The sequence below is a fragment of the Drosophila nasuta genome, chromosome 2L (assembly GCF_023558535.2).
Source record: "Drosophila nasuta strain 15112-1781.00 chromosome 2L, ASM2355853v1, whole genome shotgun sequence".
Classification (NCBI taxonomy): Eukaryota; Metazoa; Arthropoda; class Insecta; order Diptera; family Drosophilidae; genus Drosophila; species Drosophila nasuta.
The window spans coordinates 6,621,305-6,646,656 of record NC_083455.1 but is presented as its reverse complement, the minus strand read 5'-3'; the positions used below and the strand labels follow the sequence as shown (position 1 = coordinate 6,646,656).

The window sequence follows — 25,352 nt, the reverse complement described above, 5'->3', positions numbered from 1 at the left end:
TATTAGTTAAAAACAAAAAGCTTGAGCTGATTGATAACGGCTTTTGGAGCAGCTGGATTTCTGGAACTGATGATAGCAGTTCATCGCCGAGAATTTTGATTAAGTCGAACGAGGAATAGCACGAGGAGTTCCTTGAATTTGACCCTAAGAGTATTTTTGAATTAACTTAAACATATTGTCGTACGGTCTTAAATTCAGAAATAATCGAATTGCTTTCTTTTATTATTATTAGTATTGTTATTGTATGCAATGTTAACAAAAGAGCAGCCGATTCAGAGAAAGCACTCATATTTTTGTGAAATCTCTGCCATATTTACATTAAAAAATTGACCGTTAAATGCATATTAAGAAAATAAAATAAATTGGTGCACAAAGCTAAAATCATATGACCTAATGTAGTGATATACATACCTGCACCCGTATTTATGATTGACATATTTTCAAAAATAGTATGTGAGTAATCATTTAAAATTATGTGAAATATTCTATTGCTAAACTATCGTTGTTTCGAGTGGCCGAAAATAAAACTGTACAGTTTGAGGAATACTCCAGCAAATCATCGATAGACCCATCGATGTTTCTCCTCTTTTACTATGATAGTCCGATGAAACCAATGTATTTTTGTATATCCGGCTTTAAAACGGATATGTTGGGATTTGTGCGCAGTTACATAAAGTTGCTTTATTGATGCCCATGTGCATGACAAATGTTTCAGTTTGAATAACTTATACAAAAAGAAATATTTACATCGATATTCGACATATGAAAATATCGATGTTTAATATTTTTTCAAAAGTTGAGATGCATCGATATTGTAATCGATATATCTCCACCTTTAAAGGAGAGCAAGCGTAAAAGAATATTAGCTAGTTTTGTAATTGGCAAATTTTTAGTTTATTATATACATTTAGTGCATATCATTTAAGCTACAGCCCCGCATCCAACTATGCTGGTAAGTTTGAAGTTATCGCTGCAATGCGACATCGAGAAAAGTTCGCTTAATTATTAAAATACATTGATGGAAACTGCGGCTCACTGAGCGTATGCAAAGAGACACGCAATCAATTGACATTCTTCGTTCTTGATGTGGCTTTCTTTATGTGTATTGTTTGTTTATGTTCTTTATTGTTTGTTTGCTTCTTTTTTGTAGTGGGCGCCTAGGCTGCTGTTGCTAGTGCTGGCGCTGTTCGGCAGCAGCGTCATCATTGTCGATTGCTTCTATGTGCCCGGCGTGGCACCCGTAGAATTTGTGCGAGGCCAAAAAATCGATGTAAAGGCGGTAAAAATGACGAGCAGCCGCACACAGCTGCCATATCAGTATTATTCGCTACGGTTCTGTTACCCCAAGAACGGCACACTTATCTTTAAGTCGGAGAATCTCGGTGAAGTGCTGCGTGGCGATCGAATTGTCAACACACCCTACGAGGTGCAAATGGCAGAGAATATTAACTGCAAACTGCTGTGCAATCAAAAGGATTTGCCCATTACTTGGACCAAAGAGGATTCGGCCACGGTAGCGGAACGCATACAACATGAATACTATGTCCATCTACTGGTCGATAATCTGCCGGTGGCAACACGGATTGTCAGTGCCAACAATCCCAATGATATTACTTATGAGCATGGCTATCGATTAGGCCAAGTAGATGGTGACAACATTTATATCAACAATCATTTGAAGTTTATTCTGTCCTATCACATGTACACTAAGGATAAGTATCGTGTGGTTGGCTTTGAAGTTGTTACAGGCTCTGTCAATCACAAGGAGCTCAAATTTGAGGATGACACTTGCAATTTTCCGGATAATCCGCGACCACAGCTTGTAAATCCCTCGGGCGAAACCAAACTGTATTTCACCTACTCTGTGGTCTGGAAGGAGTCCAAAGTGAGCTGGGCCTCACGCTGGGACATCTACCTGGGCATGCGTGACGTACAGATCCATTGGTTTAGCATCATCAATTCGCTGGTCGTCGTCTTCTTCCTGTCTGGCATACTGACCATGATCATGATTCGTACGCTGCGTCGCGACATTGCTCGCTACAACACAGACGACAACATCGAAGATACTCTTGAAGAGACCGGCTGGAAATTGGTGCATGGTGATGTATTCCGTCCGCCCAAGAACACAAGACTTTTCTCGGCCATCATTGGCAGCGGCATTCAAATCTTCTTCATGGCCATGATAACCATCTTCTTTGCTATGCTGGGCATGCTGTCGCCTTCGTCACGTGGCGCTTTGATGACCTCTGGCATCTTCATGTATGTGTTTATGGGCACTATTGCTGGCTACTATGCTGCACGACTCTACAAGACGATGAAGGGACGCGAGTGGAAGCGTGCGGCCTTTCTTACAGCTACTTTGTACCCGGGTATTGTTTTTGGGTAAGTTATATTTCAAATTTATTTAAATAATTTGATTTATGCCGAATCTTATTTTAGCACTGGCTTCTTTCTGAACTTTTTCATTTGGGATAAGTCATCGAGTGGTGCTGTTCCCTTTACCACAATGATCTCGCTGTTGTTGCTTTGGTTTGGCATTTCAGTGCCACTTGTTTACCTTGGCTTCTATCTGGGCTATCGCAAACAGCCGTATCAGCATCCCGTGCGCACCAACATGATTCCACGACAGGTGCCCGCTCAACAATGGTACATGAATGCCGCATTGAGGTAAGTTTGTTTTATTCTTTACAGTTGAATCAATAATGAAACTTTTATTCTTTCATTTTTATAGCACTCTAATGGCTGGCATTTTACCATTTGGAGCGGTTTTTATCGAGCTTTTCTTTGTCTTTACTGCCATTTGGCAGAATCAATTCTATTATCTATTTGGATTTTTGTTTTTGGTCTTTTGCATTCTTGTAGTCAGCTGCGCGCAAATCTCAATTGTCATGACATATTTTCAACTGTGTGGCGAGGTAAAAAGGAATTGTTCTCATGCTTGTCAATGTGTGTACAACTTACTCTTGATCTTTGTAGGACTATCGTTGGTGGTGGCGAAGCTTTATCGTATCGGGTGGCTCAGCTGTTTATGTGCTTTTTTATAGCATATTTTACTTCTTTACCAAACTGGAGATTACAGAATTTATACCCACATTGCTCTACTTGGGTTATACAGGTGGGACCTCATTACTATTTGGCATTGCTTCAATTGCTAATCTTTAAAAAACCAATTACAGGTCTAATGGTGCTTACGTTCTGGCTATTGACTGGATCTATTGGCTTCTTTGCTGCTTACGTTTTCATACTGAAAATCTATGGTGCTGTGAAGATCGATTAGAGAAGCTTCTTATTTACAAAACGCTGCACGCCAAACTATCCCCGCAATATATCATTTGATCGTAATACTTATTGCCTATATTATAAATATTTATATATGACAGCCTAGCATTATAAAAGCAAATGTACCAAGCCCCCAAAAAAATCAGCCAAAGGCCATGTGTAATATTCTGTTCAACCTTCAGCTCCTCCTCCTACTCTCCGATCATCAAAATCGTGCTATAATTTTCCTTCCATCCATCTGCTGTGCTTTTCCCAACAAAAAACTCAATTACTACGCTTCAATAGTATTTCCTTTCCTTGGGGATCACTCATGTCTCGAGTGCATTGCGTTAGGATACATTCTAGAAATGCCTAATTTATATATGTAAAGTAAAAATCCTAATCTATAAGCTAAAACATAAATACAAGAAATCTAATAAAATAAGCTAAGTATAAATGGCAAATAAGTGATTAAAGTAAAATTAACATTGTAAATGTTTCGATTAATGTTAGCCCGATTTTATCAGCATTAAGCTTACAAAAAAAAATGTTGATAACAGCTCGTCAGCTGTGGCGTAGCAGTGTATGGAATTAATAGCTGAACAGATGGTTTTAAGCTCAGCTTTGTTTAATTTATCTAGACACACCCAAGCTCAGCACTGCAAGACATCACAATGCGCATTATATTTGTGCTGGTTTCCTTTGTATATGCATTATTATTTATTGAAGTAGTTTCCTCTGGATTTTGGAATAGCTATTATCAAGTAAGCAGCATTCAGTTTAATCGACTTGATATTATTTAGAAATAATTATTCTCACAGAAACGCCAAGAATCCGATAAGCAGAAGATCATGTCGAATGTCAGTTACGGTATGCTAATGATTATGGATACATTTGCCCCATTTTGGATCCGTCGCGAAGATAGACGAGGTATCTAGAAACCCATAAAGATTGTATTTGTGTGGCATTGTATTTGCAATTAGTTAACTAAAACTATGACAAAGTAAATGTTAATTCATTTATTTGAGTTTTATTTTGTAGTATTTTACACAGAAACGCTTTAGACTAACTTGTAAAATATCTAAATAGATCAAATCGTATACACATTGCCATATAATCTGATGCCTAGACATAATATCTAATCATGTATTTAAGTAAGTGAATGCACATTTACATATGTACGTATTGAGAGGGCGAATTATCTTTAAAGTTTTCATTTGTATTTTGTTTTGTGTGGACACGACACGAACCCATTCAATGTGAGCATTTATTTAACATAGAGTTACTAGTGGTACATAGGTTTACAACTTTTGGGCTCAATCAATATTGCTAGTCGGAATGATTGTTACTTAAAATTTACATATTAATAACTAAATCCAAAACAAATCTGTTTAAATTGCTGCTGATCTGACTTCATATCCATCTCCATATGTCTCTCTTTCTGTCGGGGACTTCAGTTTCAAGTGCTTGAATCGGTTTACCTCAGTGGGTTCCGATTCCTTAAACGCTAGCGATTCCTTTTTGTTTTACGACTCACATTTCCCTCGATGATAATCTATGCATTCAAAGAATTTACAATTTAATCACAGCATTTTGACAGATTTGATATTGAAGTTCTTAATCAAATGGCATTTGCCGGCGTTGCACTTCGGAAACGACATCAATAAACGATCCAGTCGTATGAGAAGTCGAGTGATACGACTCGCCAACGGTATTATAATTAATATTCACTAAACGATCTTTTGTTGGCTTATAGTATGGGCACTTTGCCACCTGGTTGTTGGTTTGATTTGATTTGATTTGCACTTAAAACTTCAAGACTTAAAGTAATTATGTAATAAATACCTGAAGTATCTGGCTGGCCTCAAATGCAGTGCCAGGTAATAATATAACCGGGGCACTGACATTGCCAGCTTCCACGCACAGCATGTTTGGGAATTCATCATCACCAAAGTCGCTCATTTCCCTTGAGCGATCGATCCAGGGATTCCAAATTACTGGATAACGAATATTTGTATAATTTGATGAGATATTTAAGTATTAATACTAATTATTTTAGGAAATTTTTAGCAGATATAAAAAATGTATATTTAATACCGCTTTATAAGGCAACCGATTAATAATAATTTAATATAAAGCCAATTTAGAATTGAATATATTTTAATTTTGGAGCATAGTCATCAGAAATTATGTGCCCATTTTCAGAAAAATTTTGAGAATAAATTTTATTAATATATGTTGGTGTAAATCACAGTCCTTAATTTTTAATTCAGAAAAGATTTCGAAATTAAATTTAAATTCAAAATTCATTCTCTATGAATAGTATTAATTACTAACTTATATAACTTACCCGTATCAGGAAAATTGTATTTGTGAAGTCTCATCTTGCGCCCAGAGACCACATTGGTAATCACATGCTCCTGTGGTGTGTGCTGATAGATGCGGTCTGTCCACTCGTTGACCGTAACCACCTCGCGGCCCTCCTGATAAAAAAATAATTATTGCAAATCTAAGCATACTATTTACAACTCCACAACTTTACCTGATATAAGGCGCCCTCACGGGTTTTGTCAATGAAGTGACAGCCCTGCAGTCCTGTTATCTGGCATCGACGAACATCGGGCACCTTCAGATAGGTGTGCAGTAGCATATTGAAGGTAAAACTTAGATCTTTGCTGGGATTGTAGACGCCAATATGAAAGTGCAGCTCCTTCTCGCGCAGAATCAGGCGATAAGTAATACGGAATCTATTGGAATTTAAACAGTTTTAATATTAGATAATTACTAGAAATACTATGGACTTTTGTGGTCCTACTGATAGTTCCATATGGAGCGTGTAAACTCGTTATCCATCAGTGAAAATATCGCCTCGACATCGCCATTGTGAAGACGCTCTGGGGCCCGATCCAAGTGCCATCGTGTGATTCTCGCAAATCCATGTTGGGGGCCAAATGACCAAGCGCCAAATTGAGCTAAATGTGTGCGGAAAGATGAGCTACTGTTTAGACTCGAGTATGAAAAGGCAGCAATAAGAAACTTACGAAAGACAAAGGGTATGCCACCACGTATCGCCTTCTTGCCATCAAACGATGCAAGTTTGCTGCAAAGAGCGAAATACTCGATTAATATTTGGGACAGAGGAAAGGGTCTGTCGCAGATTGGGCTTTGTCAGGGATTGGGGGTTGTCTTGGACATTGTTGGTTGTGGAGACCCTCTCTCTAAGAAACTGACAACTGGCAGGCAAAGCTTTTGAGCTGACTAAATATTTTGCAAGCCCGGCCAGAAAAACTCAAGCAGACATTCAGATATTTCTGTAGGAACGAAAGAACTTCTCTCGGTTCTCGGTGCAAGGCACAAAAAAGTGTCTGGCAATTGCCCACTTTTTGCTCGATGATTCGTCAGTTTCGTCTTTAGGTTGTCCTCTTTCCATGATGTTTTTTATTGTGTGTGTGTTTTTTTATACTTATGTCTTGTGTGTGCGCTAATTTGCCGACGCATCCATCAAGTGGCTCCTGCTCTGACCTGGCCATCTCCCTTTTGTGTGTCTGGGCTGGGCTGGGCAATTGTGTCATTAATATTGTCAGGTTGTAGTGCTTGGCCAAGATGTTGCACATGCAACATCGGATCGGATCACTTGGTCACATGACGTTTTGGACATCTCCGTCCAGTTTGTGTGGAATTCATCCAAGTGGCATTTATTGTGGCAGCTCTTTAAGCATTAGCAATCCGTTTTTAACTTCTGCAACTGTTTCTGTTTCTGTTGGTGCTTCTGTTTGAAATTCAATTTCAATTTCTGCTGCTGTCGCTGTTTCGGTTTTGGTTGCTGCCTAGCTTGAAGTCTGGTCACAGTTGTTGGCACACGTTGGAGTTCCTTTGGCTCCACAAGCCGCACCGCACACACAAAAAGTGCTCCTGGTTTTTGCCGCAAAACTCAACTCACGGGCGGTTTTTGTGCAACATTTCAAAGTTCCTCGTCGCTGTTGCCGGGTTTCCAAATGCCAATGAGACGGCAATTGCCAACTGGGCGCAGCAGCAACAACAACGACAACAATAACGACAGCTACAAGGAAAAGCAGGCAACGAACATTCGGACAAACAGACGAAAAGTTGAGAAAAACTCGTCGCAGAGCAAGGAAAATTAGTAAGAAACAAGTAAGAAAGCTACAGTCGAGTGTACTCGACTGTGAGATACCCGCTACCCATTTTGAATAAAAGCAATATATTTTGCGGTATATTTCTCAAAATATACCAAATATACTACTAAAAACCAAAAAAAAATATACCAAATGGTATATTTGGTATATCGATATAGTACCGCATTCAAAATATACCATAGACAGCACAATATACCAGACTGTCGGCCAAAGCAAATTAGACCCCTAGCAAGTAGGCGTTTTTGCCCATACAAAAGTATTTCTTTAATAACTTCGACAATTTTTATCTGATCGCAACCAAATTTTTAGGAATCATAACTACTATAATAATTATTATATATACCAAAATTCGTAACTCTAGCTTTAAAATTACGCTTGTTATTCGATTTTTTTTATTTGCGGGGGCGGAAGGGGGCGTGGCAAAAATTTGAAACAAACTTGATCTGCGTGCAAACATAACAAATGTTGTCGAAAAAAAATTATAGCTCTATCTCTTATAGTCTCTGAGATCTAGGTGTTCATACGGACAGACGGACGGACACACAGACGGACAGACACACAGACGGACAGACGGACATGGCTAGATCGTCTCGGCTGTTGAAGCTGATCAAGAATATATATACTTTATAGGGTCGGAGATGCCTCCTTCTGCCTGTTACATACATTTCCTGCCGGCACAAAGTTATAATACCCTTCTACCCTATGGGTAGCGGGTATAAAAAGGCATAATTTAATTGCTAGACTGTACAATACTCTGCAAAATCAGAAATATATGTATATTATTCTAAACTGAACTCTGTATTAATACAATATAACAAATTTGTAAGATGCATTCCCAATGAGAATTTTACAATGTTCTCTAAGGTTTTCATTTTAAAGATATTTATCACAAGCATGTTTTGGACAACATTTAATATTTATAACAAATACCCTTTTAAATACCTTCAATAGTTGAATATTCTACATTATACATTCCAGTAATTGTGTATTTAGTAAATTATGTGTAGTCGAATGTTCTTAAAAACCACGCAAACTAATATGTTTAAAATATTCGAAACAAATTTGTAAATATTACAAACCTCAATTTAAGCTAACTCCTTAGATACAGGGTATTAAATAGAACAATAGTATTTGTCTTTAAGAAAAAACTAAACAAAAAAAAGGCATTGTCAATGCCAAGACACGTTCAGCACCAACTGTGGCCCAACTGTTGTTTGCCGGCCACATATAAAATCTACACCACTGTTCGCACAACGTATTCGGTACATGGAACATCATGTAGTCGTAGTCGGGATTTATCGATCTAGATGCCGCGCCAAAAACTCCATTCATAAAAACCAGCACATTGTTTGGCTTGTTGTTGTTGCTGTTGTTGTTAGTGTGTATGAGTGCGTGTTGTTGCTGTTGCATAGGAGGACGACGTAGGCAGCAAAACAGTGAAAAACAACGGCCCTCAATGGGAGAAACACAAGTTGCCCAGTCCGCGGTCCATTGTACGACCGCTCCTCTCACTCTCACGCTCCCTATCAGCCTGCCTGCCTGCCTGCTTGATAGTGCATGTGCAGCAAGCTCTCTCTCCAAACTCTCTCGCTCTTTCCTTTGCTCTCTCGTTGCTTTTTTTGTGCTGGGTCTCTTGGTGCGGTTCGTTGGTTTCACGTTGTTGTTGTTGCTGGTGCCGTCGTGTTTTTGTTGGCGCATCATACAAAAACATTTTGCCGCCAAACAGAATGGCAAAGACTGGCTAGTTGCCTACACTCACCTACCCACCACTCCTCGCCCCTATTGACCTCTTGGCAAAGCATCCTTTGTGGCCAGCTCTCGTATTTGTGCGAGTCCGTTGAAAAGTTTTAGCAAAACACTTTTTAGGTTGCATGCCGTTAGTTACCGTGGACTTGCGTAAGTTGGTTGCTTCGCTGCAGCTTTAGCTTCAACAACTGCTTCAAACTGTTGTGGACGCTGCGCTTTGAGCTTAAAGAGCGCGCGCCACTGTGGCGTATGCGTTATATTTAAAAGTGCCTTAATTCGCTTACCTCACAAACAACTGTTCCTGATTATTCACACGCCAGGACACAACTGTCGCACCTGTTAAAAAGATATTTCATTTAATTTATTATATTAAATTCATTTTATTAACCTTAATATTTAAAATTAGCTGAATTAACTTTATTATTAAAAATAAGTATTTTTATATAAATAAAGAAATTTTATCCTTGGTTTTCGCATATTTTATCAATATCATTGATTTAATTATACCGCATTTTCGTAAAATAAAAATTAATGTTATTGGTTGCATGTATGAATCATATTTGAATTAAAATATATTCACTTTATTCAAGAAAAAACTAATTAAGAATATTTTTTTTAATGTATTAAATATCATTTCACATTTTCTTAATTTTCGTAGTTTTTATTTTATAATTTTTTCTTTTTTGGTTTGTATTTGCTTTTTTTAAGTTTTCGAGTTTTGCTTTAAGCGCATAATTCATTCATTCATTCTCTCTATTTCACTTTAGAATGCAAGGTTTGGTTTTTTGATGATGCATGCCTAAAGCAGAAGTTCGACTAACCTTGGAGTCATTAAATTTCAAGTTCTAAAGATCGCAGAAAGTTGTTTTAGTGTTTTATTTTAATATCAGCTTAAATATTTATAACGCTTTCAGCTAATTAGCTGTTAGTTAGCTGTTAATTCTGTTATATATGATAGATTAAGCAAGTGAATTATTCAAATGCAAATCAGCTATAAAGTTTGAACCAATGACGCACTTAGTAGACACATGGGTTCAAATTAGAGACATATGTATGTATGTATGTATTCGCCTCTAACCCACATAAATATAAGTGTAGAGAGTCTTGTCTGTAAGTAAACTGGCTGACTGACGGGAGACTGAAACACACAAGACGTTTGAGTATTCCAGCTTTACCGCAATCTCCAGCTTCGGCTCCAGTACAGTTAAAGCTCTGTAGCCATTGACTATTGGGTGGGTGCAACACACACAGCTTGGTTTGTTGTGGGCGTTAGACGAGGCCTGTTTTGGCCCAAGCCTGGTTTACAATTTAAAGTTTTTGCCTAGCAAAAATTTTGAGTTTTGAATATTAAACAAAACAAAGAAAGACAGAAAAAATAGAGGAAATCAAAAAGGTGGGTAAAGTTGCGTTGTACTAAGGCAAAGCGCACTCGAAAACTTGTCGGAGTCGCGATTGAATTTGCCTGGTTTCTCTTTTTGTTGTATTATTTTTGTTGTTGTTGTTGTTTTTTTTTTGTGGTGGCAAATGTGTCTCTGACTGTTGCTCAAACGCAACGTGGGCAGCGAACGAACCGAACGAGTCGTAATTGTTGAAAGTGCGCTCTGTACATAAAACATACGAAACACACACATACAGGCGATCAGACATACATATGCAAGTATATAACGCCTAATCGAAATGTGTCGTAGTTGGTTGAGTAGGAGCCGCAAAGACTTGACTGACGATCTCTCAGAGGCGATTTGGCTAGTTGCGCATATCCCAAAAGAGATCATTGGGACAGCACTGATAAGATACTGGCTGCTGACTGGTTACGTGGCCACTTAACCGGACTATTTACTGACTTCAGAACACAACAATGATACTGCCACAAAACAAACGCATATTAACAAGGTTAACAAGGTTGTTTGGCTTTCGTAGTACTCATGATAACCTCTAGAGGTCGCGCGCAAATTGTCGAACGTCAGCGAACGAAGCTCAATCAAGTTGTGAGGCGCTGTGAAGCTCTATCTTATAAAACGAAAGTCCATAAAACGCTTAACCAATTTAGTTGGCAAAATAAAACAAAAAAAGCAGAAACAAAAACATTGCTAATCATGCGCTAAAAATAACGCCAACAACTTTTCAAAAAGCTCCCAAACTGAAGATATGAATTTACTGCCAAAATGTTATTGTGTTTCTCACTTAATTATGAGTAATTATTATTATCTTTTTGACACACACAAATACACGCACACAGATCAATGATCACTTACCATGCAAGTTGATTGTGCATGTCGTATTATTGCCACGATCTAATACAACAACACTGGTCGCAGCCACGGCAGCCGCGGTCGTGGCCATTTTCTTTTTTAAGCAACGGTTTTTGAAGTTCGTTCGTTCTATTCCTTTGACGGTTATCGATCACAACTTTTCTTTCTACGTAACGTTTTATGTAAATATAAATTGAAAACTTTTGCACCTTTAACGTAAGATGCTAGGCAAGTTTGAATTTAGGAAAAATTGTATATATGTATTTGGTTTATTCACTTATTTTCCATTTATTCTTTATATACATATGAATATTTGCAAAAAATGTATTCTGCACACAAATCAACACAGAGCCTGAGCTGCAAATACACACACAAAGGCGGCCTCACCAACGCGCGCACTCACACACACATACGAAGCGCAGCTTGAGTTTTTGTCAATGAATAAATACGTAAGGAAAAAACTCGTGCAAAAAACGCCAAGACACAAAGAAGCGTAGACCGCGCTTATGCTGTAGCGTTAACAAACGACCGATTGAAACTGACTGAAAAGCTGTTCTCCTTCCAGCTGATACAGTGGGCGCTGAAAAGTTTACAAACTGTATCGAAAGCTCGCGCCAATCAGCTGTTTACCTCCAAATATCTACTAATGTCGATGCATAGAATATATACGAAAATCGATTGTTGGTCATCGATGAATAGAATATTTTTGATCGATGCTTTTTACATCACTAAAAGAAGAAGCATTCCTTCGTGAAATAAAGAAAAATATAATCCAAAATTCAGTGCGATCCAAGATAATCACAGCAACAAGAACAACGAAAAATGCCGAAGTTCTACAAACTTGACATAAACCGCACTGAATGGGAAATACCCGAAACATACCAGAACCTGCAGCCAGTGGGACAAGGTGCTTATGGTCAGGTGTGCAAAGCACTAGTGCGAGGCACCAGCACAAAGGTGGCGATTAAGAAGTTAGCCCGCCCCTTTCAATCTGCAGTGCACGCCAAACGCACCTATCGCGAGCTACGCCTACTGAAGCATATGGATCACGAGAATGTGATTGGTCTGCTAGATGTATTCCACCCTGGTCAGCCAGCTGATTCATTAGAACAGTTTCAGCAGGTCTATATGGTGACGCATCTGATGGATGCCGATCTCAATAACATTATACGCACGCAAAAACTATCCGATGAGCATGTGCAATTCTTGGTCTATCAGATTCTGCGAGGTCTCAAGTATATACACAGCGCTGGTGTTATCCATCGTGATCTGAAGCCTTCCAATCTGGCTGTGAACGAGGATTGTGAGCTGCGCATCCTGGATTTTGGCCTGGCACGTCCAGCTGAGAGTGAAATGACGGGTTATGTGGCTACGCGTTGGTATCGGGCACCCGAAATCATGCTCAACTGGATGCACTACAATCAGACAGTGGACATTTGGTCGGTGGGCTGTATTATGGCTGAGCTGTTGACTGGACGTACTCTTTTTCCAGGCACCGATCACATACATCAGCTGAACCTGATCATGGAGGTGCTGGGAACACCCAACGATGAGTTTATGAACAAGATATCCTCAGAGAGCGCTCGCACCTACATTCGTTCATTGCCAGTGATGCCACGCCGCAGTTTCCGTGATGTGTTCCGTGGTGCCAATCCACTGGCCATTGATTTGCTGGAGAAAATGCTGGAATTGGATGCGGAGAAACGTATTACGGCTGAGCAGGCACTGGCTCATCCGTATATGGAGAAATGGCATGATCCCAGCGATGAGGCCACATCGACGTTGTACGATCAAAGTTTCGAGGAGAACGAGCTGCCAGTGGAAAAGTGGAAAGAGCTGGTCTTCACCGAAGTGAGTGGCTTCAAACCCCCAAAGGCTTTTGCAGAACTTTTGCCGCAGGCCCAACAATAATAGGATGAGAAGGAATTACTATAGCACAACACAGCAACGAACTAAAAAAAGTCAATAAATGATGCTACACATTTAGTTTTTAACTAGCGAGAGTCCAATCGTATTCGTAACTGTTTCTAAAACACAAACGTCACACAGCCTTACAATGTCCAGTTTAACTCTACTTTTTTTTGGTGTTGGTATTTAACTTTAAACTTTTGTGTATTGTATGAATGTAAATGTTTGTATGTATCTATACTTATTATGTACAAGACAAGGAAAGGTCAATGCGGGATTGGTCTGAAGTGATGTGCCATCCTTCAGCTATAGCTTAGAGAAGAGCAAAAGCTCCAAATAATAAATATATAAAAGTGCTATTGTGTTTACAACAGTTCTTCTTTCCAAAACCAAAGCGTACTCTTTCAATTACATTAGCAAATCTTCCAGATAACGCTCGAATTCCTGTTCTCGCGATGGCTGCTCTTTGCTCATATCCAGTTGCTTACTCCAGATTTGATCATCTGCAACTTCTTGGCTGTTTTTCGAGGCTACAGTTGGCTCATCATCATTTGAGGCATCTTCTGAGAGTTGCGTTTGTTGCTCTTCCAGTTCTTTGCTCGACACGTCATCTTCATTTAACTTTCGCTTTTTGTGCTTTCTTTCGGATCTACGTTCTTCCCTCTCCCGTCGTCGTTGGCGCTTGTGTTCTTTTTTCTTTGTACGATAGTTTAGTTGCTCCGTATGTATTGGACACAGACGTACCTATATATGTAGGACATTAATTGAATTTTTAAAATAGAAAAAGTGGCTCCCAAAAAGTACTCAACTTCATTACATTCCCTAATTATTATAATTATATATGTTCGTTTTATTACCTTCACTAATGCATTTTGAGGAGCCCCATTTTCAAGGTATTTGAAGTTAACTTCCCAGCTGCGCAAACCTTCGCGCTCTCCACAATGTCGACTGCCGCATTGGAATTGTCCCAAACCTGTGACAACTTCCTGTTCGGTGCGCCAACGCAAGGCAATTTTATTCTCCTTGTAGCGAGTGAGGTCCGCAATGCAGTATTCTTTGAAGAGCTTACGATAATAGCGTAATGCCAGTCGCTGCTCCCAGGTTAATGTGTCAATGTCTTCGTCCTCTTCATTCCAGAGAAATCGATGGTTCTCCCGTATAACGTCAATATCTCGCTTGTGTTTACGTGATTCAGTTTCAGCTGCTGTGGGCAGCACAAAATGACTAAGAATATAGTTGTGACGTTCTTTGGCGGACAGTTTATCGAGGTTTATAGGAAATAATGTTGATTTATTGCTCATTTTTTGTTTGTTTTCTATTTTGGAGCGAGCGTGACCGCAATTTTAATTTAGGAATATACTATATTTCACAACAGAATGTACCAAAATTGCTTGCTAAATAAATCGATATTATTAATCGAATAGTTCCATGCGACAAACATACATACATATGTATGACGTTACACACGGATTTAAGCCAAATACATATTCATCATTAATAATGGTGATGTACATGAATATAGTAAATGATCAAAGCTTCACTTATCAAAAACAAATTTGGATTTTCAATGCAACAACGGCATTTTTATTTCTTTTCGCTCTCATTGTCTAATTAGTGGTAGACTTTTTCTTCTAGTAACACAAATATTTTTTCTTATTTCTATATGATTTATGTATATAATTTTTTCCATCACATAATAACAGTTCAGGACCCCTGTTTCTTTTTTTAACCATCTTCTTGAAAATTAATGAAAACATAATAATGAAAACGTTTGCAGTAGAGTACACAAAAATATTTCTACTTATTTACTAATAAATAAATAATACGTAATAATTTGTTAACAGTAAGGTTTGTTTTGAACCAGTTCAGTGAAATATGCCGGAAAAATCGGCAGTTTGAAATCGATATTTATCGAATAAATATGCAATTCAGAGAAATAAATAGAAATTAAACTTATTTTCAAAAAAAACGCTACTTACTACAACTAATAATTATTTGAAGCGGGGTTTTAAATTCTTCAAGTATAACCCTCTATTATAGTCGTTGAAAATGGCAAATGAGGGTGTTATTAGTTGCTGCACCCTCATTTGACATTTACAACGTATAGTAACTATTCGATATATAGAGTAACTTTTCGATAGCTTTTGATACGTTCATTATCTGCAGTGTATAAAAATATCTACAGCAGGTTACGCCTTTTTGTTATTTGAAAAATGAGTGATGTACTTAATTAACAATTTAAAACACAATGGCTTGTAGTTGCAGTCCGTTGTTTTATGTGTTCTGGCGCAAGAACTGGCTGTATTTGTCATATAATAAAATATCATTGTTTATCGTTCAATTGGGATGGATTCTTGTAATTTTCGCATATTTGCACTGGACAGACAGTCCAGTTCAATTGCGAATGGAAAACTACGAAACAAAAAAACTTCGTAAGTATAATGCACTAAGCTATTGCATTATCTATAAATACTTTATCAGCATACATACATACTATATACTATATGTACTTATTAATGTTTGTTTGGATTTATACATACATATACATACATACATTAGTACAACTGCTCCAAGCTCATTAACATGCGAATCTTTTGTTAATCGCATTAGTGTGTTGTATTCGGCACAATTTGTAACAAATTTTTGTTTTGTTTACTTTATTTTTAGCATGACCTGATGGACTACTTTCCCCAAGGAAATTATGACTGGATATATTATGCGCCCAACAATGAAAATGAGAGATTGATTATTGAGGAATTGGGAGCACGGTTCTCAATACAGGCAGCAAGTACGTAAAAGATTAAATTTAATTTATAAAAATTAATTCTATATTTTTTAAATGCATTGCAGGTTTTAAAGGATACAACAGCAGCTCAGAGATGCAAGCGGACATGGAGGAGGATTGTAGAGCTAGATGCTTCTCTATTGATTTCAAAGAATTTCCCGACCCAAGGGCAGAAGGAGACTTTAAATACAGCTTGAGTTCGAATCAAATGCGAACTTCGCCAAAGAAACGATTCGTAAATGACGATGAAATCAATCACCAGAAAGGTATTCATTTCTATAATTTCCTTTGTTTTTTGTCTATAATATCTCTCTTTGTTCTTGCAGATAGTGATGAATATATACGATCTGGTTTCCTTACGCTGCAGTTAGCAATTGATCAACTGTACGTGGAGAATCGTGGTCTGACTTCAAATTATGATGTGCGGCTGGGGGCAATGGCTAATCTGGAGGTTAGCAATTCGGATAGCTATCGTCTCAACAACTGCGGCACACTGATGAGCATATTGTTTAGTGTTTTATTGCTCAGTACATTTGTTGTGCCCTTTGTCGAGGAAAAACAGAATGGTCTCAAAGAATTTCTCAATCTTGTCACTCCCATGAGCTTTTTGAATGGCCTGACCTTTTTCCTTATGCGCTTCATCTACTACTTTATATTCCTTGCGGCAACTATGATATTGTCGTGGAAATATGCGGCCTTGGGCCTGGTCAGTTTTCCTTATATATTTTTTCTGTATTTGTTGTATATTATTGCCAACATGTCGTATGCATATCTAATATCCGTTTGCTTTCACTCTGGTAAGTTGTGTCAATGATCGAAAAAATTGAAGCATATATTTCATATATTGGTTTTACAGTGTTTTACGCCAAAATTGGTGGATTAATGTTGCTCATCATTCCGTATGTGTTTAGCTTTGCCCGTAGCTGGTTAACTAAGCTGGCATTCTATCTGTTCTGTACCAACTCATTCCTGGAAGGTCTTGATATCTTTCAAACCTTCAGCAACAAACGTAAGTAGATACTACAAAGCAGTTTTAAAAACTTTCTATAATTTACTTTTATAACTTACAGATCGCCACTTCACCGGCGCAGATCTGTTTCATGTTATTAAAGACGATTCGAGTCGTCTTTCTTCTGTGTATATTGTTCTGATATTCCAGACAATTCTTTATGCAGTGCTTTACAACTACCTTGTTTGTGTTTTTCCTGGTCCTGGCGGCCTTAAACGCCCATTGTTCTTTTTTTTAAATGTAAGTGGCGCACATTTTTAAAAATTCGCAAATGAAAGCTAATATTTTTTTTATTCATAGCCCGATACTTACAAAAAAAGGCAGCGGAATGAATATACGACATCACCACGTGGCACTCAAGCTATCATCATCAGTGATCTCTGCAAAAGATTCCAGACAAGCAAACGCGAAACTCAAATTGCAGACCATTTAAATATGACAATCAATAACAAAGAGATCACCGTATTGTTGGGGCATAATGGTGCCGGTAAGACGACCATGATGAACATGATAATGGGTAAGATGATAATAAATGTTTCCTTATTTGCTTAAACGTAATCTTCAATCTGTTTACAGGACTTGTGCCAAAAGATTCGGGTAAAATTGTTGTTTGCAGCGAACGAGATGTGTCTTCGTATCGTCATCTAATTGGCTTTTGTCCGCAACACAGTGTCTTTATGAGCTATATGACTTGCCAGCAACATCTCGAGTTCTTTGCCCAGCTCCGCGGTGCCAAGCGTTCCGATGCCCGAGAGTGGGCCAAAATAAAGTTAGAAAAACTTAATTTGACCGAGAAGGCAGATAAATATGGTGAACATCTGTCTGGCGGCATGAAAAGGCGTCTATCGCTTGGTATTGCGATTGCAGGCAATACAAAGTAAATTGATATTGTTTTCCTATTTGCAATTGAAAATTCCAAAATATTTTTGTTTCTATTTGCAGAATTGTAATTCTAGACGAACCATCTTCTGGTCTAGACATTGAATCACGTCGCGAACTGTGGGATATTCTGCTCACATTGCGCAAAGAGAAGGCTATATTGGTGACTACACATTACATGGAAGAGGCAGAAGTACTGGGCGATACCATCTGCATTCTGGCCAATGGAAAACTACAGGCAAACGGTACGCCATTGCAATTGAAACGCAAACTGGGCAGCGGATATCGCTTGAAGCTAGAAGCCCACGAAACGCACTACCAGGAAAATGAAACATTGGAAATAATCACACGTTTCATACCTAATGCTTGTGTGCAGGTTACTTATTTAATGAATAACAAAATTAAGTCGTTAATTCTTAATAATTTTCCAACTTATTAGAGCGTTGTAAAGCCTACGGTTAACATATGTCTGCCATATGATTATCAATCGAAATTCCATGAAATGTTACACTGTTTGGAATCGAATAGAGATATGTTGGGCATCGAAACAATCTCGATTACGGATACCACATTGGAAACTGTATTTCTGAAGTAGGTTTCAATTGCCACAAATCTTATTTATTACAATGATTCGATTATTTAATATGCATATGTATTTTAGTTGTGCTGGCGAAACAGATCAAGTGGATACCCCAGATATTGGAATACGTAATGATGGACCACTGCTGACCGTGCCATATAAACGCCTGGTACACAATCAACCCAATTGGAGACAATTGTGGTCCGCGGTTTTCTACAAAAAATTTACCTTTTTATTCAACGAATGGCGATATGCTAGTTGCATGGTTAGTATGCACAACTGTACTTGTGACAAGCACCCCTTTTTGTTGATAAATAACAAGTGCATCTATGTGCATCTACGCATGATTCATTATTCACCCCCTATATTATATGTAACAGGCAATATTTTTATTCGGCTTTTTGAAAAATGTAATAACCACTTGTAAACCTTTTAACATACAAATTCCACTATCAGTCGAGTAATTTAAAAACATAATTTACTAAAAATTAACATACTAATAATAATTTTACGAAAAAGGGTCAGTCTAACTATTGAAATATTAAATTTCGTTTTTTTGCAGTTAAGCCTACCATTGCTGCTCGTCTGTGGAGTCATTCTACAAATGCACGCGATGTCCATAGTCACCAATGATGACGTATTGCCTTTAAATCTGAAACAGATGCGCGCGGGCAGTGTTTACATCTACAATCCGACGGGTCATCACGACGCAATGGAGCAGCACCTACGCCAGTTTATAGAACAGAGTGGTCTCAATGCGAAAACTTTAACGCTGCGTAGCAATCTGGATGGTGCATCATCGTCAGAAGCCATTAATGATGAACTCTTGCAGTTGCAACAGGAGAATTTACCTGCATTTCTGGAAGATACAATTGGGTTAGTTGCCATAGAAGATACCGGGGACAGAGCCAGCTTAACAATATTGTACGCCACAAATCGATACCACAGCACCGTCATGCTTATCAATATGGTGAACACGTGCATACTGCAGGTGTCTAGTTCACAGAAAGACATATATATACAGACGGTATACGTGCCCATTAGGCGCTTTATTGCCGACGTCAGTTCGGGGCGACTGGAGTACTACGCTGTCGTTGTATCAGCTGCAATGTTCTTCAGCATGTTTTACTACATTTCCTTGCCCTTCCGAGAGAATGCTAATGGCTTCCGGCAGTTGCAAGCAATGTCGCGTTATACTTTTTGGTTCTCCACATTTGCCTTTGACATTATCATGCATGGCACACTCTGTGTGGCATTGTTTCTGATACAGCAGTTGATAATGCCCGCAGAGCTCTACAAGACCGAAGATCTACAGAGTATAGTACTTAGCATATTCTTCTACGGCTGCAGCTATCTGCCCATTTTGTATGCTTTAGGCAATAGCTTCAAATCCATATCAACCATATCAACATATCTACTCCTTATGCTTATCATCTCTCGTGAGTACTCGAACGTCTGCCAAGCCCGTATCTGCAGTTAATTATTTTATAAATGCTTTCAGAAATTGCACCGCTGATCACATCTGGAAATGTACAAGCAATGAAACAGCACGCCACAGAAATTGGTTTCTTACGTTTCCTTCCCGACTTCAATTTGAATCATCAATTGCGAATCATAAATGAGAATTTCATATCACGGAGGAGCCATTCCTCGAAGGGAATTATGGAACCCACCGGCATATTTTTTGTATATGCGCTTTTTGTATGCACCGCCGTCATGTCTTTCTTTGTGATTATTCTAGAGAATATGTATCATTGCCAGCGGATATGGGATTTCTTCCAGTGTCAATCGTGTACAAAACCGCCGAAAAGTGGCACTGTGACTAGCATTGATCCCCAATTGGCAATGGATTGCCTTGATGACTGCGTGCGAGAGGAGAAGCGCGCAAAGCAGCTGTTAGCTGAAGGACAAAGGGCGGTGCAAGAATATCCACTGATTGTCAACGATCTGCGTAAGAGTTATGCTGGAAAACCGGCTGTCAATGGTCTTGCATTTGTTGTTGGGCGAGGCGAATGCTTTGGTCTGCTCGGTGTGAATGGTGCGGGCAAAACAAGCACGTTTCAAATGATTACCGCAAATTCGGTAATCGACAAGGGTCAGATACAGATTGATGGCATTGATATAAAACAGAATGAGGTTACTTATCGTCAACAATTTGGCTACTGTCCGCAGTACGACGCACTGAACAAATTCATGACTGCACAGCAGTGTCTGCATTATATGGCATTGTTGCGTGGCCTGAGTACAAATAAGAATGATATGTCTGGAGTGGATTCTAATGTGCAATTTTGGTTGCAAAAAATGAACCTGCAGAAGTATCAGTATGTCCAGGTGCGCAATTATTCGGGAGGCACGAAGCGTAAACTTCTGGCAGCTATGGCCATGATCGGTGCTCCATCATTAGTTCTCTTGGATGAGCCAACAACGGGCGTCGATCCCATATCCCGACGCTTTTTTGTGGCAATGTATCAAAGATTTCCAGGACAAGGATAGAACTGTGGTGCTCACATCGCACAGGTGAGTGCATGTCTTGTGATGATAAGTCCAGTTAAAATAATTTCTCTTTCAGTATGGATGAATGCGAGGAGCTCTGCAATCGTTTGGCTATTATGGCTGATGGCAAATTCAAATGTGTCAACAATATTTGCGCCCTAAAAAGGTTAAGTGGCTTTACCATTAAATTGAAAATGAAAATTGATACTGAAACGGAGAACAATGTAAGGACTATAACCAACACTTTAAAGAAAAATTTCGAGAACTTGGATTTACGTGAAAGTCACGCGGGAACATTAACATATTTTGTGAAAACCAATGAGCAAATAATTTGGTCGAATGTATTTAAAATAACGAAAGACTATCTGGCTGACGGATTAAGTGAACTTGTTGAGTATTACTCTGTGAATGAGTGCACTCTGGAAGACATATTTTTGAAATTCGAAAAACAACAAAAAATCATCCCAGCGGGCAGCGTCGATAGTGGAGTACGTTTGATTCTGCCCGCAAGTAGTCTAATTCTAATTAACATTATTTGTAAGGATTTGTGAGTCTTTTTGCATATACATATGTATATTAAATCATATATTTCATACAATATATTTAACATGTACGAGAAAGGCGTTATTTATCTTTTACGTATAATTGTTCCCTGAAATATACATACATAGTACATATGTAGGTTTAATTTAAGCATAGCAAGGGCAATAGATACCGATAAAGCTTAGAACTTCCAGGTAATCTTATTTTGGTCTCATGTGAAGTCATTTAAAAGTATGAACTCGTAATCAAAGCATATTTTTGTATGACAGTATTAAATACATTCAAAGTAGATGAAGACTTCAGTGCTTACATATTTTAAAAATAATTTGTTTACCAGATTATCTACTAATGGCTTCAGATGTTTAATTTATATTTTAATTACATATTTGAATTATTTCTTATACAATACAATTTGGTTGACGGTGTGAAGAGAAGTTTTACAGAAATTTCTAGTTTTCTCTAAAGGGATATTGAAAACGGTAACAATCAATAAATAAAGTAATTGTTTTTTTCTTGATTGAAGAAAGTCAATAAGCCATGAGGACTTGCCAAAAAAATTCTGACTTTGGCCATAATAATTTCTATGGTAAAAATTGTCATTTGTTAAATTTAGGGAAACCATTAATTTATTTCGTACACCAATTTGTGCGAGAGTTTTGATAAGCATCGATAGTGACAAGATAAACATCGATTTTGCTTAAGTATTGAAAACATCGAAACATCAATTTTACAATCGATAACTTCTCATTGGCGCGTAATAACACACACATATATACACACATACAGTACGAATAAAATTATAAATGTCGGCAAAAGGTTTGTATTGTCACAACTTACATACATTGTATTGTATTATTATTAATTACCTTAAGATGGCCGCAGGGTACTGATAACACATTATCATAAAATTATGTCTCATGCTCTGTTATTACATTTCCACGACTTACGAATGCATTTATGTACCAGTTTTTGTAAGCCAATAACTTTCGCCAACTTCTTATTGTCACAAAACCAAAATAACTGGGAATATTTTGTATATTTTTCTACTCATGGAATAGGTTTATTTGTATTTTGCAAGAAATTGTAGCAAACTGACTGAAGTGAAATATTTAATCTACTTATGGCCACATTGACAAAAAAATTATATATTCATTAATAGCAATGGTACTTCTTGGTATATTTTTTAATGCAGCTTGCGGTCACACTGCACGTAGACGCATAAATAAACAACATACATAAATGGCGCGTAGCAAAATTTGGAAATATTACGATAAATTGGATCTTCAGACAGCACAATGCCTCCTATGCGAAAAGATTATCAAAACCAGTGGAAACACCTCCAACCTGATGAAGCACATGAAAACCCATCCTACCATGTAAGACCCCAAGGCCATAATCTCGCGTCTATCGGCCGCATTAGATTCTACTAAACGTTGCGTTTTTAATTGCAGAGATGTTAATGATCACCAGTCGATTGTAGTGCGGGGAATGTTGAAAAGGGAGTCAATGCCCCTTAAAACACGGGGCAAAAAGATATTAAAATATGCATCCATTAAGGTTAAGTCCGAGCCAAAGCGTGAACATAATTCTGACCCAGTGGGGGACATGGATGTGAACATGATTGAGTTTGTGGATGCCGAAGCACATGCTGCAGTGGAGAGCGTTGTGAATGAAGAAACATATGCCAATTGGACCACAGCAGAAACAGAATCAGCAGCCGAGATTGTGAGTGCGGCAGACATAATTGAATTTGAGCCAAAAGAGGCGCTGTATCAAAGCGATCAACAGCATGAGCAACATGGAGACTCTTTGCCAGAGTTGGACGATATAAAGTAAGCAGTTACCAATCATGCTAAGTTGTAAACTGAGCTAAGCAATTACTTTCTTTACAGCGACTGTCAAAGTGTGTACAGTAGCGTTTATCAGGATAACCTCGCCTACTTTGTGTGTCGTGATAAACAGCCATTAGATATCATAAAAGGCGAGGGTTTCAAGCGCTTCACCCAAGTACTCTGCCCATCTTTCCAGCTGCCTAGTATTAAGCAACTGGGCGCACGCATCGCGCAGAAAGCAGAGCTGCATACGACACAAATGCGACAGCAATTGGGTAACATGCAAACACTTTCGCTAAGCTGCAACATCAATCAAGCCAACGGCACTGCAGAGCTATCTTATCTGGAGGTAGCTGCACATTACCATGAGGGAGTACATCGGAGGTCGCGGACACTTTCAGTACAAACACTTCCCATGCAGTACAATACCAGCAGTATTGTGGAGCGCTTGGAACGCATTTGTCAGCGTTTTGAGATCAACAAGTCAAAAATTATGTGCATCGTCAGTCGGAGCAACCGAATGCTGGAAAATGCAGTTGCCACATTGCTGGGCAGTCAACGGCATGTGCCTTGCTTTGCACAGTTACTGGAAACGATGATGGAATCTGTGGTACAACGCCAAGAGTTCAGTGAACTGTGCGATAAGGTGCGTCGCCGTGTTGCCCATCAATTGAGTAACAGCTTAACGACGACAGATGTAAAGCTGGATGTTAATGGACGTGCTATAAGCAGCTACGAGATGCTTGAACTGTATGTGCGTCATACTACGCATACATCGCACAAATTACAAAATCCGAATTCGAGTCAATTGTCGACAATTGATGCAACGACACCTGCCTTGAATAGTGATGAAATCGAGCTGGCTTTGGAGTTGCTAAGTGTGCTGGGCCCATTGGCCAGTGCTGTGCGACAGGTGTGTGGTTCGACTATATCTTCGTACCCTTGTGCTAGTAACGCTCTGCCCATATTATACACAATTCTTAACGAGCTGAAGCAGCCGGAGAATGTCAATCAGCAACAACACCAAATCGCATATGAAATGCGATTGTTTGTGATCAAGCAGCTGGAAGAGTGTTTTGACGGATTGGAGAAAAATATGATATTGGCCATGTCAAGTTTACTAGATCCACGTTTTCGAAATATGCCGTTTCAGAGTGTCTCATTGGTGGCTAAATATATGACACATTTCTACAATCTGTATGAAGAGAAAGTTGAAACAACGGCTGACGATTCGGATGATGAAACCACAACGGATGGCTATGATATTTGGTCTGCATATAGAGCATTTTCACAGGAAAAGCATAAGCAAATCACCATGATCGGTGAGCAAGAGAATCAGGATGAGATCTCCAGCTATTTCTTCGCGAATATCAGCAGTTTGCAAACAGAACCATTGCTCTTGTGGAAGGATCTCGCCCAGTTCCATCCATTTCTGCACAGTCTATCCAAGAAATATCTGCATATTCCTGCATCAGCGATTCCACCCGCCCGTCTTTTTACAGCCGCTGGCGCTGAAGTGCTGGCACAACATAAAAAATTAATGAGCGATCACATGAATAATGTGTTGCTTATGTCGGATTGCACACAAGAAGAATGGAAATTATAGTGAATATATGTTTTTATAAGTATAGGCAATTTTTATTTTAACATGATCTAAATAGTATTACAAATAAAAGCAATACATAACGATAATTGACGGATTTTCAATTTTGGAATTAAATTGTGCAATATACATCAAACTGTAAGTTGCGGGTTCTTATCAGGAATGCAGTACGCCCTGGTTGTAGCTGTGTTGCAGCCCTGGGCAATTGTATAGTCAATGCAGCTAGAAGTAATTGCAAAATCGCGATTCGAAAGTTTTGAAACTAATTTTTTAACTAATAACCAATGAGTTGAGGTATAGCTGTAGATAGTTT

At 38.5% G+C, this 25,352-nt stretch overlaps 6 protein-coding genes across 7 annotated transcripts; 4 read left to right on the top strand and 2 right to left on the bottom strand.

The window, feature by feature from the left end:
- The first annotated feature begins 802 nt into the window (after positions 1–802).
- Positions 803–3,753, top strand: LOC132794584 (transmembrane 9 superfamily member 4). The gene is made up of 6 exons (XM_060805051.1): positions 803–952; positions 1,151–2,382; positions 2,440–2,667; positions 2,732–2,915; positions 2,977–3,115; positions 3,177–3,753. The coding sequence occupies exons 1-6, from the start codon at positions 947–949 to the stop codon at positions 3,275–3,277; spliced, it is 1,890 nt and encodes a 629-aa protein (XP_060661034.1). The 5' UTR covers positions 803–946; the 3' UTR covers positions 3,278–3,753.
- Positions 3,754–4,511: 758 nt separating this feature from the next.
- LOC132794616 (uncharacterized) lies at positions 4,512–11,930 on the bottom strand. 2 transcript variants are annotated; one of them, XM_060805053.1, is made up of 8 exons: positions 11,411–11,930; positions 9,443–9,494; positions 6,300–6,358; positions 6,074–6,230; positions 5,801–6,005; positions 5,609–5,741; positions 5,104–5,255; positions 4,512–5,031 (listed from the first exon to the last, which is right to left on the bottom strand). In XM_060805053.1, exons 1-8 carry the CDS (start codon positions 11,496–11,498, stop codon positions 4,876–4,878), a joined length of 1,002 nt encoding a protein of 333 aa, XP_060661036.1. In that variant the 5' UTR covers positions 11,499–11,930; the 3' UTR covers positions 4,512–4,875. The 2 variants fall into 2 exon arrangements, with proteins under 2 accessions (XP_060661036.1, XP_060661038.1); XM_060805055.1 differs by having other exon boundaries at positions 4,512–4,813; positions 11,411–11,929.
- A 184-nt stretch (positions 11,931–12,114) lies between these two features.
- LOC132794600 (mitogen-activated protein kinase p38b) lies at positions 12,115–13,709 on the top strand. The gene has a single exon (XM_060805052.1). It carries the CDS (start codon positions 12,230–12,232, stop codon positions 13,316–13,318), a length of 1,089 nt encoding a protein of 362 aa, XP_060661035.1. The 5' UTR covers positions 12,115–12,229; the 3' UTR covers positions 13,319–13,709.
- LOC132794642 (protein FRA10AC1) lies at positions 13,309–14,691 on the bottom strand. The gene is made up of 2 exons (XM_060805056.1): positions 14,173–14,691; positions 13,309–14,059 (listed from the first exon to the last, which is right to left on the bottom strand). Exons 1-2 carry the CDS (start codon positions 14,614–14,616, stop codon positions 13,724–13,726), a joined length of 780 nt encoding a protein of 259 aa, XP_060661039.1. The 5' UTR covers positions 14,617–14,691; the 3' UTR covers positions 13,309–13,723.
- A 781-nt stretch (positions 14,692–15,472) lies between these two features.
- On the top strand, positions 15,473–21,681 carry LOC132794552 (retinal-specific phospholipid-transporting ATPase ABCA4). The gene is given in 15 exon segments (XM_060805049.1): positions 15,473–15,747; positions 15,983–16,103; positions 16,166–16,366; positions 16,427–16,897; positions 16,957–17,109; positions 17,171–17,349; positions 17,410–17,626; positions 17,686–17,986; positions 18,052–18,364; positions 18,428–18,579; positions 18,650–18,833; positions 19,131–20,007; positions 20,070–21,019; positions 21,021–21,085; positions 21,138–21,681. Coding segments are annotated over 14 exon segments (4,650 nt in total). The 5' UTR covers positions 15,473–15,747; positions 15,983–15,991; the 3' UTR covers positions 21,613–21,681.
- A 660-nt stretch (positions 21,682–22,341) lies between these two features.
- LOC132794568 (E3 SUMO-protein ligase ZBED1) lies at positions 22,342–25,128 on the top strand. The gene is made up of 4 exons (XM_060805050.1): positions 22,342–22,420; positions 22,797–22,980; positions 23,056–23,436; positions 23,497–25,128. Exons 2-4 carry the CDS (start codon positions 22,844–22,846, stop codon positions 25,040–25,042), a joined length of 2,064 nt encoding a protein of 687 aa, XP_060661033.1. The 5' UTR covers positions 22,342–22,420; positions 22,797–22,843; the 3' UTR covers positions 25,043–25,128.
- Positions 25,129–25,352: the final 224 nt, after the last annotated feature.